This window comes from Eumetopias jubatus, unplaced genomic scaffold (assembly GCF_037043125.1).
Source record: "Eumetopias jubatus isolate StellerSeaLion01/CBP00866 unplaced genomic scaffold, mEumJub1_p1.0 scaffold_14, whole genome shotgun sequence".
Lineage (NCBI taxonomy): Eukaryota > Metazoa > Chordata > Mammalia > Carnivora > Otariidae > Eumetopias > Eumetopias jubatus.
In genome coordinates, this window is record NW_028274820.1 from 27,610,149 (window position 1) to 27,623,313 (window position 13,165).

At 33.5% G+C, this 13,165-nt stretch overlaps 1 protein-coding gene across 3 annotated transcripts in view; it reads right to left on the reverse strand.

Annotated features, from left to right (window-relative positions):
• HGF (hepatocyte growth factor) overlaps positions 1-13,165 on the reverse strand; it is a 78,675-nt gene that overhangs the window by 14,408 nt on the left and 51,102 nt on the right. For all 3 annotated transcript variants that reach the window (XM_028119427.2, XM_028119433.2, XM_028119422.2), the window contains exons 11-14: positions 12,026-12,128; positions 8,171-8,304; positions 3,202-3,240; positions 1,239-1,335 (exon numbers count right to left, since the gene is read on the reverse strand). In XM_028119427.2, coding sequence (XP_027975228.1) covers positions 1,239-1,335; positions 3,202-3,240; positions 8,171-8,304; positions 12,026-12,128 — 373 coding nt within the window. The remainder of the gene's footprint in view (positions 1-1,238; positions 1,336-3,201; positions 3,241-8,170; positions 8,305-12,025; positions 12,129-13,165) is intronic.

The following is a 13,165-nucleotide window of genomic DNA, read 5'->3' on the forward strand; positions in this document are numbered from 1 at the left end:
TGGGTTACTCCTTGCAAGAAGGATATATTAAAAGAACTTTAGGCCATCTTCTACTTGGTATCCAAAGTTTTATGTATATTTATATCAAAGGACATAAACTCCATGCTTCCTAAGAAATTGGATTATTCATAAAAGAACTTTGGTTTCAAGTTGTCTTTATTCTATTTTAATGTCACTGTGATTTAACTGTAGCAAAAGATGTACTTTCCTCCTCTACTCTAGGAAGTTAGAGGTAAAGAAACAAAAAGGGTCTCCAAAAAGAGGAGATATTCGAGTTAGTATTCGAAGAATGAGAAGGATTTTCCAGGCGCAAAATATGGAGGAAGAAAGCTACAACATTTAGTGGGAACAACAGCTTAAATGTTTGGAGGGAGAAACATGGAGTGTCTTAAAAACAAGGGAAAATGTGGCTAGAATTCAGATGCATTTTGGGGTAGGTTGTATGATGAGGTTCCAATAGAGACAGATACAAAGATACTTTAACATTCTGATTACCATATGACATAATATATGTAGTATATAGGAAGTTGTAAGATCAGATTTTAAGTTAACTCCTATTTTCAATATTTAATTCTTCCAACATAATTACTAATCTTAGTTTTTGTATAAGAGTATATTGTGCACAATGATTTTACTGAGAACATATCTTTGATTCTTAAGAGCATTGAAAAATAGACATGTCAAGAATTTTTTTATCCATACCAAATAGTATAATAGCAAGGCTAGTCAACTATCAATATAATTTGTTAATCTTTTTTTAAATGATAAAATATTCTAGAACTTATAATTATTGTTATTTTCATTAGAATTACAATTACAAAAGTTAGAAATTAAAAGCAGATGTAAAGTTTCTGACATGATTATGCATAGGCATGTTAAAAAATAAAGTCATAATATCCTAGATTAGGAAAATAATTATGTGTGTGTTACAACTACTACAGTGATATCAAGGTATAAATAGTTTCTCTGTGTAGTTGTGTTTTCTCAATCACTCTGAAGCATCACTTGGAATCAGAGACAGTGCCAACACATATGGGACCTCCATGAACATTTAAAAAGACACTATGTCTGAAGGCACAAACTGTGAAATACAGGGCTGTTTGGCAAGCAGAATATGGTCAGTCTCCTCTTGTGTCCCACTCAAATGGGTGCCTGTGTGGATGGCACAACCATCCTGTTGGGAATATGACTTTTGCAAATAATCCGAATACGTTCTATTTGTGTCTATTAATAATTACCTGTATTTCAAACTAACCATCCATCCTACATTAGTTCGCGTTGGAATTCCATTTACAACTCGTAATTGTTTTGTTTTGGCACAAGATATTACCGGATCTAAAAAGAGGACCAAAGATAAATAACATTTTGACAAAACATTTTGAAATAATCAATGCCTCTCAGTTTTCTTAAAACAATGATAATTAAAGAATTGTAAATGTAATGTAAAATGTAATGTAAAATGTAACTACTGTAATTTTGTCAGAAAAACATTTGGAGGGAGAGAAGGTAAGTATTAAGACTGGAGTGTCAAATCAGGTCTAAAATGTTTGCTATAGATGAGTATATCTAAGGAGACAAGTAACAGAAAAATGAACCAACCCAAGGTATTTCAATATAAAATGAAACAATGTTATTTATAGTAGTTATTTCTAAATGTCAATGGAAATCAGTAACCTCAAAAAAACTGTTTTTATTAATTTTATTACATCTGAATCTTTATGATAAGAATATAGAGCCATTTTGAAAGATTACCAACATTGTATTTATTGAAATTGTATCCAGATGACATAATTGTTATATCCAAATCATTATATCCAAATGACACAATACCAAATTCTTTGGAGTCAACTTTTTCCTGACTCTTCTCCGTATTCCTTTCCTTATCCTTTCTTTTTTTTAAATTTTATTTTATTATGTTATGTTAATCACCATACATTACATCATTAGTTTTTTTAACTTCCCTTTTTTAATTTTTTTTAAATATTGTTATGTTAATCACCATACATTACATCATTAGTTTTTGATGTAGTGTTCCATGATTCATTGTTTGCATATAACACCCAGTGCTCCATTCAATACGTGCCCTCTTTAATACCCATCGCCGGGCTAACACATCCCCCCACCCCCTTCCCCTCTAGAACCCTCAGTTTCTTTTCAGAGTCCATCGTCTCTCATGGTTCGTCTCCCCCTCCGATTTCCCATGCTTTATTTTTCCCTTCCTACTATCTTCTTTCTTTTCTTTTTTTTAACACATAATGTATTATTTGTTTCAGAGGTACAGGTCTGTGATTCATCAGTTTTACACAATTCACAGCATTCACCATAGCACATACCCTCCCCAATGTCTATCACCCAGCCACCCAATCCCTCCCACCCCCCACCACTCCTGCCTTATCCTTTCTACTCCTGTGCATGGTCTAAAATTTCCATTTGCGGGGCGCCTGGGTGGCTCAGTTGGTTAAGCAACTGCCTTCGCCTCAGGTCATGATCTTGGAGTCCCGGGATCGAGTCCCGCATTGGGCTCCCTGCTCAGCAGGGAGTCTGCTTCTCCCTCTTACCCTCTTCCCTCTCGTGCTCTCTATCTCTCATTCTCTCCCTCTCAAATAAATAAATAAAATCTTTAAAATTTCCATTTGCTTCTTCAGCCTGGGACACAGCAGGTGGTCTCTTAAGTCAAAACACTTGATTGAGTAACTTCCTTCAGCCCAAGAAGTATGCGAAAATCAGAAACAAGCAGCTCCAAAAAGATTTTCCTAAATTGAGGATTCACTGAACTTCTCAGTTTGTATCATCTTTTACTTGGTGGATCATTTAAAAAGCCTTAAAGATAAAGCAGGATAGACACACTGCATAACTTTCTGACCTTCTGATTTTATTCTTTCTAACTTTGGCATCCTGATTTAACTTAAAGGATGGTGAATATCCATTACATACATTTTGCCCAAAATTACAAACAAGGTAAATGCTCTTTTCAAAGTTAAATATAACATCTTGTATTTTCTGAGAATTGAATTTTGATATTCAGTATGTAGTTGCCTTTGTAACCTCTTTTACACATGCACGTAGAAAAAAATTAATAAAAACAAAGATTATTTTTATGATAGAAGTTAATATAGTGATATTTTTCCATGAAGAAAATGATGACATCATTTCTGACATGTAGAGAGTCAAATATACTATATATTTTAAAAGATTACTTACGGTCTAAATTGACTATTGTAGGTGTGGTATCACCTTCACCTGTAAAAATAAATAAATACACATATACACAATTCATACATACATATTTCTGTTATGTAGAACCAAAGCTATATATTGAAACGCAAATGCCCATGAATTGGATAAATCACTAAAATTCGTGACATTTTATTTAAGGATAAAACGTAATAGTATGCTTTTAGTAATTACATATCACTCTTACTGGGCAGTAATGAAGGTATATATGCCTCCTGGTAGTGGATAAAGTGAGGAAAGCTCTATTTTATGACTCTGGAGCTTCCCAGGTGTGTGATTTGATGAGTGTGTTGGCAGTTTGGACTACACTGCTGACCTCAAGGGGCTGTATCATTCTGCCAAGATGCCCAACATGGCAATGGACGATCCATTGAATAGCACTAATGCTTATTATAGTTTGCTTGGGCCATTCGTATAGATAGACTGTTTTTTACTCTAATTTGGGTGCTTCGTATTTTTTCTGAAAATCACTTTTACTTTTTAATATGGCTGAGGATAACTGAAACATCACATGTTTCAGAAAACTCTTCAAGAATTCTAGAAGATAGAAATCAATGTCACTAAGGAAAAAGAGGGATAACAAAATATAATAATGTTTTGTTAGAATATTTCAAATAATGTTTTTTCCACACTGTCATAAAAAAAGTATGGAAAAAAGAGAACTGGGAACTGCTAGTTAATTCTAACTAAAACCTCATAACTTACACTTTTCATAACCTCCCTACTGGGATTTAATGGCTGCAAAGAGAAAAGCTTGGAAGATGCTAGGATTTGAAAATACTTAGGCAATAATGAATGAGGCATAGGATATTTCCTGGAGTTTAATGTCTGACTATTCAGAATTGATGGCATAGAGTTTAGTCAGGCACTGTTTAGACCCAGGTGGTTGTTAATCCCTGGAAATGCCCTGAGCTCAAATAAACCGGCAACAAAACAATAATGGCATATGGCTTCCTTTGTAATACATGCAAATTTGATTGTTATTTATGGAGGACCTCATGAGAATTAATATATGCTAAAGGGTTTTTATTTATGTTCATTTTCCAGATCTAGATATTTTAAATGAATAAAGGTAAAGGCAAACATATAAATTTCATTATTTCCCTTTCCCTGTAGCTTAGCCTGGGGGAGGGTTTTGTTTTGGAGTCGGCTGAGGTCAGTGTTTTAGCTCATAGTACAAATTAGGATTGAGGCCAACTATGGTCATTAAAACATCAAGGATATTGGTTTTTCCACTGAAATCAATTATTTGAAAATTCTAAAATTAAAAACTAGGTATTTATTCCTTCTGGTATTGTGATGAAAAAGACTAGACCTCTCTATCCTTAATTGTATTTCAAGTTTTCTATTTCTAAACATCAAGTTAATAGGTCAACAAAATAGTTCATTATTGTAATTTACTGCAGTATTTAAATTAAAAAAATATAGATACTGTATATTTGGGACTTTAATAATTTATAGTTATTTTATAGTTATTTTTCCTTTAAACCACTATTTCTCACACTTTAGAATAAGCTCAAATATCACTTAAAATCAGATTTCTAGAGATTCTGAGTTGGTGGCTAGATTATGAGTTTTTAAAAAGCATTCTAGTCTCTTCTGTTGCACACTTGGAGCCCAACTTTGAGAAACTGCACTCTAGGACTTGGCCATTTTACCATCAAATGCTATTCTTACTTCTTTTTGTTCCACCACAGTACTTAAATCTGAAATTCATATATGATACAAATCTTCAGGATTGATTCAGATTAGATTTGAAGGGAAACATGTCAATAATAAAAGTTTTACCTATGGAAGGGTAGGTAAATGTGTGTGTAGGGGGGTGTTTATATGGCCTCAGAACCAAATATGAGTTCTTACTGAAAAAACTTTCTTTAATGTATTCTTAAAGTTTCAACCAAATTCAAATCCTTATGGACATCACATATATCTCCAGGCAGATATCTATGTTCCCATTTTCATTATATAATTTAATGTGAATATATATTGTTAAATTATTATATTTACATAAATGTCTCTACACTGAGAACTAACCAAAAGAAAAAAAATATTGTTTACATTGCTGTATACTTAGCATGTTCTAATATAGGGCTTTGCACACAATAGCAACTCAATTTAAAATTGTTAATAAATGAATAAACAATACAAACTGAGATAGAAGTTAAGTTGTCCAAGGCACCTACAGTGAGAGAACTGAAATTCTTAACCTGTAAGTTGGAGTCGAAGCTCTTAACCACTACACTCTAAATACTTAGTACTGAAGATTTTTCTAAGATCTGCAAAGTGTGTATGTGTATAGATTAATATATAGGCACTTCTATAATTTTATTTTTACATATCTGATAGTCTTTAAAATGTGTGCTAATACTCTGTAAGCATTTTTTAAAAAGAAATAAAAACTTTTGTATGATTTGTAATACAAATGTACAGTGTGAAAATGATTTATAGAGTCTCTGCAGTTAAGTAAATAAGAACTCAAATCCTCTAAAGATAAATTTTATTAGCCTTTCACCAGCAGGAAAATGTAAATAAATCCTGGCTATAAATATTAGTTAGAAAAATGACAGTATAAAAATATTTATTGAAATTAATGTTCAGAATATATTGAAATAAAAATGAGTTATCTGCAATAGCATTTAATCAAATACTAGCGACACTCTGCAGTCTTCCAATAGCACATTACTAACTTTTAGTTTTAAAATGTTAGTTGAAAATATGTTTAGAAAACGTTTAAATTATTAGAGTCCTTTGTCAGGTTTATAAACCAAATCACAGTTCCCTGAGATTCTACAGGAACATTTTACTCTTAACTGTGTCTACGTGCAGTAGAACTGTCTTAGAAGCCTGACTTTTTTCCTTCTTCCTAGACCATTGGATATTTTATTAGCCTCCATTATTCTTAATCATAGAAACTTCACAAAATGTTACCATCAGGTAAAGCTAATATTTATAAAAAATAATCCTTTAATCATTAAAAAGATGTATGTCCCAGAGAGGTAGATTTCTTTGCTTTGTAAAGAAGACCATTTTCAGGACTGAAGCAAATCCTAATATGAGAAAAATAGAAAATTAGGAACACCTGAATTAATTTGAAAGGCTTTGATTGCAGCTGATGAAATAAAATATAATGATATGATATGCTATTTCTTTGCAAACCTATAAAGTGTTTACTTACCATTATGGATAATTTATTTCCTAAAAATAGGTTGGGAAGTTCCAAGCCTTAATTATAGCCATACTAGATGAAAATCATACTTAAGAAGTTTGACTTTTTAATGCTAAAATTTCATGAAACATGACTAGTGTTTCCAGTTAAGGCAAGAAATTATCTCTTTAATTTGCCAAAAAATTATGTGTTTGTATTTCATGTTTTAAAGCAAACATCATTTCTTCAATCTAATCTTTTTAAAATGGGTACTTTTGTTCAAGGTACTTGCTACTAGCTTTTCTCACACGAAAAATATTCTTTTTTGATTTTATTGAGTTTTTACAATTTTAACCCCAGTATAGTTAACACACTGTTATATTAGTTTCAGGTGTACAACACAGTGATTCCACGGTTGTATACATCACTCAGTGCTCATCAGGATGAGTGTGCTCTTTAATCCCCAACACCTAGTTCACTCATCCTCCCCACCCACCAAGAGAAGCATTCTTAAAATAGACTCTTACTGAACTTACACAATATGTCCTTTTTTAAACAGGAGATAGCTTAATACAGTGTTTAAAGATGTTTGTTATAAACACAGAGCTGTAAGATAGTCTAATAAAATAGTAAAGAGTAAAATAGTCTTTTGCTACTGACACAGCTTCATAATAAACCTTTTGCACTCAATAGTATATGGAGGATATACTTCCATCTCTATAATATATATTATTCAGTGGTACTCAGTGGGGATAACTTTGTTCCCCAGGGGACTTTTGGCAATGTCTAGAGATAGTTTTTGGTTCTCATGACTGGAGGAAGAGGTGGTTTTATTGACATTTAGTGGGTAGAGGTGAGGAATACCACCAAACATTTTATAGGGCACAGGACAGCTTCCTACACCAAAGATACGCAGTACAAAATGTCAGTAGTGCCGAAGTTGAAAAATCCTGAGACATTTCTCCAAACTGACTTTCAGACGAGCTTTCCAATTCATAAAGGTAGCACAGTATTGAAAGACTCCGACTACCCGGACCTTCACTGATACTGGACATTAACAATTACTTTTTATTTGCTAAACTGACTGGTGGAAATGATCTTATGCTTCTACAATTTCATTTTTTCTTACTATTAAGCTTTAATGTATTTATTTATTTATTTATTATACTTACTCTTGAAGATTCATTTTCTTCATTTTTCTCCTAAATTATCTCACTTTTTTTCTTATTAATATATAGGAGCTCTTTTATATGTGGTATATCAGACATATATATTTTACATATATCTTTTACTTTACACACTGATACTCTTAAAAAATCTTCTTTAAAAGAAATCAACTTTGACTCAGAGATGTGGATGGAATACTCTAAGCTTTTTAGTCTTTGGCTAATGCACTGAGAAGTGAAAGCAACACTCTCAGGTCTGTACATGTGTCTGTTACTGGGCGGGGGCTTTGTTAGAGCTCTGCTTTATTCACAGCTTGAACAGTTAGTATTGGGAGGGGGTCTTTTCTGGTGTAGTCATATTACAATAATGGCCATTTATTGTTTCTGGATTTCAAATGAGGATCTTCTGAGGAGGAAAATCTTCTTTAAAAGGTCAGCAGAATGTCTCCTTGTCTACAGGAGAGATGAAGAAAGGGGTGTGTGTGTGTTGCTGTCTGGAATGAATCCCCACTTTAGGACTGACTCCAACCCTCCTATATTTCCACCTCTGACTGAGGTATCAATTTAAAGGAGATTCAGCGTATTTAAAATATTTCACCTGAAGAAGATCATTAAAAGTACTTACAACGAGAAATAGGACAATAATCCCATGGAATGAGAGGATTTCCCGTGTAACACCAGGGACCATGGGCATCATCATCAGGATTCCGGCAGTAATTCTTATTCAGCTTACTAGCATCTGGCTCCCAGAAGATATGCCTGCATAAACAACAAACTCTAAACATCACAAGACGCTCATTTCATCCAACAGAAACAAACTGTCACCAAGAAGAAAAAATCCTAACATGTAATTTTCATTATAGATACAGTGCAAGCTTCTATTTGGTGTGAATTTTGGTTATTTTCTTTTAGACTTATTCCGTTGCTGTTCTAGCAGTTTGGAAGCATGTTCTCTACTCAGGATTATGGAATAGGACTACATAATTAGCACAGATAAAATGGTGAAAAATTTTGTGACTTTGGTTCTCTTTAATAATTACAGCGGCAAGGTGACCACCAACACCCCTATGCATAGAAATGGAGAAACACTGCCAGAAAAAGAGCAGATGACAAAGAAGATCAAGGTTATAAAATACATAGAAAATGCAAGCTATTGCAAAGTATTTTTCATGTTTCAGAAACATAAAAAGCATCACTAACAACACCATTATGACAAAGGACAGAAAGATACTCTGAAAAATTAATAATACTGTGCTAATGAAATAATTAAAATCTAAACTTTCAGTGATTATATACTTACAATGTATGAGTTTTTGAAAGATAACTGAGTAACACTTTCTCATTTTACATCTTAACTAAGTTTATTACAAAAGAAAAGCAAAAATACTCTGTTATTTTATTAGACCACGCCCAGTCATAAAGCATCAGTATTTATATTTATTTTGATAAGATTAATAAAGCCAAATTCCAAATGGCCATCCTCACCAAGTCATGAAAACTCTACAGGTAACTGAATTTGTTTTGGATTATTAATTACTACCATGCTTGAGTGTAATTAATGGGTCATTTAAAAACTGGAAAAGCTTGGCCAGGTAAGGATGAACTATCTTTCTGAACTCAGGTTCATTTTCTGGACCAATAATAACAGCAAACACAAATAGTACTTACTGTGTGCCAGATTCTATTTTATGTGATTTACATATATAAACTTAGACCAACCTAATGAGACTGGCTGTAAGATTATTCTATTTAATATTTGACGAAATAGAAATCCACAGAAAACAATTTTTCTGAGGTCACGTGCCTTATAAGCAGTAGAGCAGAGGTTTGAACAAATGGTTCTTTCCAGAGTCAATGTTCAAAACCACCATTCTGTACTATGTCCTTACCCAATTGCTGTTTATTCTTAAACCAAAACGGTACCATGAAACTTTACCATTCATCAATTTACGCAAATTGTTTTCAAATGACTTTTAACTATTTCCTAATGTCCAACCCAGACTCAGTGAATTAAGGTTATAACTGTGAGTTCCCTAAATAAATATGTCAGATATTTCCAGTGATATGTTGGTAATGTTTAAAAGGGCACTCTGAGAGGTGTAGGAAGTCTTTATTTGTTGTCCTTGCCAATTTCTGAGGTGTAAATTCTTCTGCCATAAAAAATATCAACTTTCCAATGTCCAAATCTTCAGAGATTGGTACAATTTTCTCTCACAAGTCCATAAGAGCTAGATCCACCAAATAGCAGTGCTGAAATTAGCATTTAATCTTAATCATGCTAATTCTCACTTAAAATTCTGTAATGAATCTTAATGCTTAGGAAAAAATCCAAAGTTCTAAACACAGCTTACAAGGCTCTATATGGTCTTGCTACTGGAGAATTCCTTTTCTGTGGACATTAACCAAATTACACTATCTTTCAACCTTACCAAAATTATTTCTGATTTTCAAACTCTTCAGTCTGTGGGCTTTGGGACAAGCTGTTCTGTCTGCCTGATGTACTCTCTTCCTACACTTCCTTTGACCAACTTCTACTTAACATATATGCTCCAATTAATTTCCCTTTCTCTAGGAAGACTTCCCGACCATCTAAATCTGGATACTTCTTTGCACTTTCATAGCATAAAATTTGCTATTTTTCATAATTTTTATAATATGGTATTGGCATTTGCTGTTGGCTGGCATTCTAGAGTGTGAGATCCATGAGGTTAGAATTCTGCTTATCTTTGAAATCCTAGAGCTGCAGTTTCCAATACAGTAGCTACTAGCCACATGTGGCTACTGAAGAATTGGTATGTGGCTAGCCCAAATAGGTGCTCTAATTCAAGCAGATCTTGAAGCTTTAACATGAAAAAATGTAAAAGATTTCATTAACATTTTTTATATTGAATACATATTGAAATGAAAAGGCTTTAGATACATTGGATTAATAAGAAATATTATTTAAAATAGTCTTGCCTGTTTATTTTTACTTCCTTAAATGTGGCCATTAGAAAACAAAAGTACACGTGCAGCTTACATATGTGAAATGCATATTTATGTTGGAGAGCACTGCTTTAGAACTCTCACTATTTGTTTGTGAAGTAAATTAATTGAAACCATATCATCCACTAGTGAGTACATTTTGGAAGAGAAGTAAAGTAGGACTAGAGGCAAAATAACTCAATCTCTCACAGCCCTTAAATTCTTTTTTTCTTAAGATTTTATTTATTTATTTGACAGAGAGAGAGTGACACAGCGAGAGAGGGAACACAAGCAGGGGGAGTAGGAGACGGAGAAGCAGGCTTCTTGCTGGGCAGGGAGCCCGACGCAGGGCTCGATCCCAGGACCCTGAGATCATGACCTGAGCTGAAGGCAGACGCTTAATGACTGAGCCACCCAGGTGCCCCTAAATTCTTATTCACACATATAGAAATATCTTCCACATAGATTGTGATGGCCAAATAAGATAATAACTCATGGAAAGCAACCATGGCATAAGTACTTGATCAAGTGATACTAACCTTTTTCCTTCTATTCAACTGCATATGCTATTCTGGGATTTTGGTAAAAATCAGTTTCATGTCACAAGTATGTCTCAGACTTCTTTAGTAATTTCAAACACACTAGCACTATTGCTACGGTGGAATGACAGACAGTGGCAGACATATTTTTCTGTGAATATGTCCAGTGTCAAAAATCTCTAATTCTCTGAAATATATAGGTTTTTTCAAATATATATTATACATCCCTTTAGTTCTAGAAAAATTTAATACATTAAAATAAAGCTTTACTAGGAAACCTGTTTCTATAAGTTTTTAATAGTTAAGTGGATATTTAAGCTATGTGTGTACATGAAAACGGTAACTTACTGATTTTTCATGAACTGATGTTAACAATAATTAATTATGAGAACACAATCATATAATGCACTATTTGAAACACTAGATTTGCCACTTAATTATGCACTGTCTTATCAATTATACAGTTGTTTTCCCAATGTGATATATCATCCTTGAAGGTGAAGCCAAAACGTATGCCCATTTTTTTTTTAGTGTCTCCCATGGGCACCTATCACAGAACAGAACACATAGTAAATACTCAATAAAAATGTGCTAGATTGAATTGCTTATTTAAAAGTTTGGGGGCTCCTGGATGGCTCAGTCGGTTAAACAGCTGACTCTTGATTTCGGCCCAGGTCATGATCTCCAGGTCAGGCTCCCAGTGGGGAGTCTGCTTTAGGATTTTCTCTCTCCCTCTGCCCCTCCCCCCTCCCTGCTTGCTCGCTCTCTCTCTCATATATAAATAAATCTTTAAAAAGAAAAAAGGTTGTTACATGAAGGGAATACACTAAATTGAGTTGCACAGAATAACAAATCTAATGTTTTTATTAGCTTACTATAATCCATAAGAATAGAAAGAAATAGCAATGTGCATATCTGAATATAATATCTGCTATTATCACTACATATTATGTATTGAAAGAAAGTTATTTACACACCTGTGCAAGTCTTCCATGTTCTTCTCCCACATTGAACATGTTAGTCCAGATCGGGTTTTGGATAAACTGCCCATATAATTTTTGCCATTCCCACGATAACAATCTAAACATAAAATATATGAAAGAGGACTAATGAATACAGGGAAGTATAGAACAAACACATTTTTACAAGCATGCAAATTCATGAAAGTCAACATAAAAGGTGACAACACACTCTGTACAAATCAGATACTCAAATATTCAAGTTAAAGTATCTTTATTTTCAGCCAAATTTCTTCTTCCTTAAAATAAGGTTTATGTATCTCATTACAAATTGAAAAAAAAAATCAAAGAAAAACGTTACATAAGTGACCCTTAGGGATACCAAAGAAATGAGAATTTTTAGAATGACATATATATTTCCCAGCATTTTCTTCGGAAAAAGTAAGCTCCACAGAAAAGTCACAAGAATGACATAATGAATACTCATATACTCGTCGCATTTGTTGTGTTTTGATTTTCGTCTTTCACGAGATTAACATTCTGAGTCACCCAAGCCAGCTGTTTTGCAAATGCTCTTTAATTCCATTTTGTCTGATTATTTTCTCATGATTAAAAGCAAGCTAAAGACAGGATTACGACATAGATGATATTTTGTCCTTTTCAGAGCATTTTATCTTGTAACCTATGATGTCAGTTTGTTCCATTATCGGTGGTGAGTTTGATAACTTGGTTAAGTGATACGAAGGAAGATTGTTGGGGCCCCTGAGACTAAGTATCTTATTTCCAAATAAATTTTCAGAAAATGGCTTAGGCATACTTTGTTTACCTTTGCATGAATTAGTCATTACTAGGCTGGTTTTAAAATAGTTGTTCTTCAATTTCCTACATTTCTTTATTTATTGTCATTTTTTTCTTCTCCCCTACTCCTTCCCTGTAAGTATTCTGCTACTGCCACTGGTGCTGCCGCTGCCACGGCTACTACTAGTAATACAAGTGCCTGTAGCAGAAGTGGGGCTATGCACATCTGTCCACTTTTTACCCAGCATTATATATAATCTATTCCTGTTGCTCATTTTGATACTCAAAATTGTTCCAAAGTTAGCTGATGGAAGCCACTTTAAACTGGCTTCTGTGCCTTTTACTGTGTCCCATATGGTT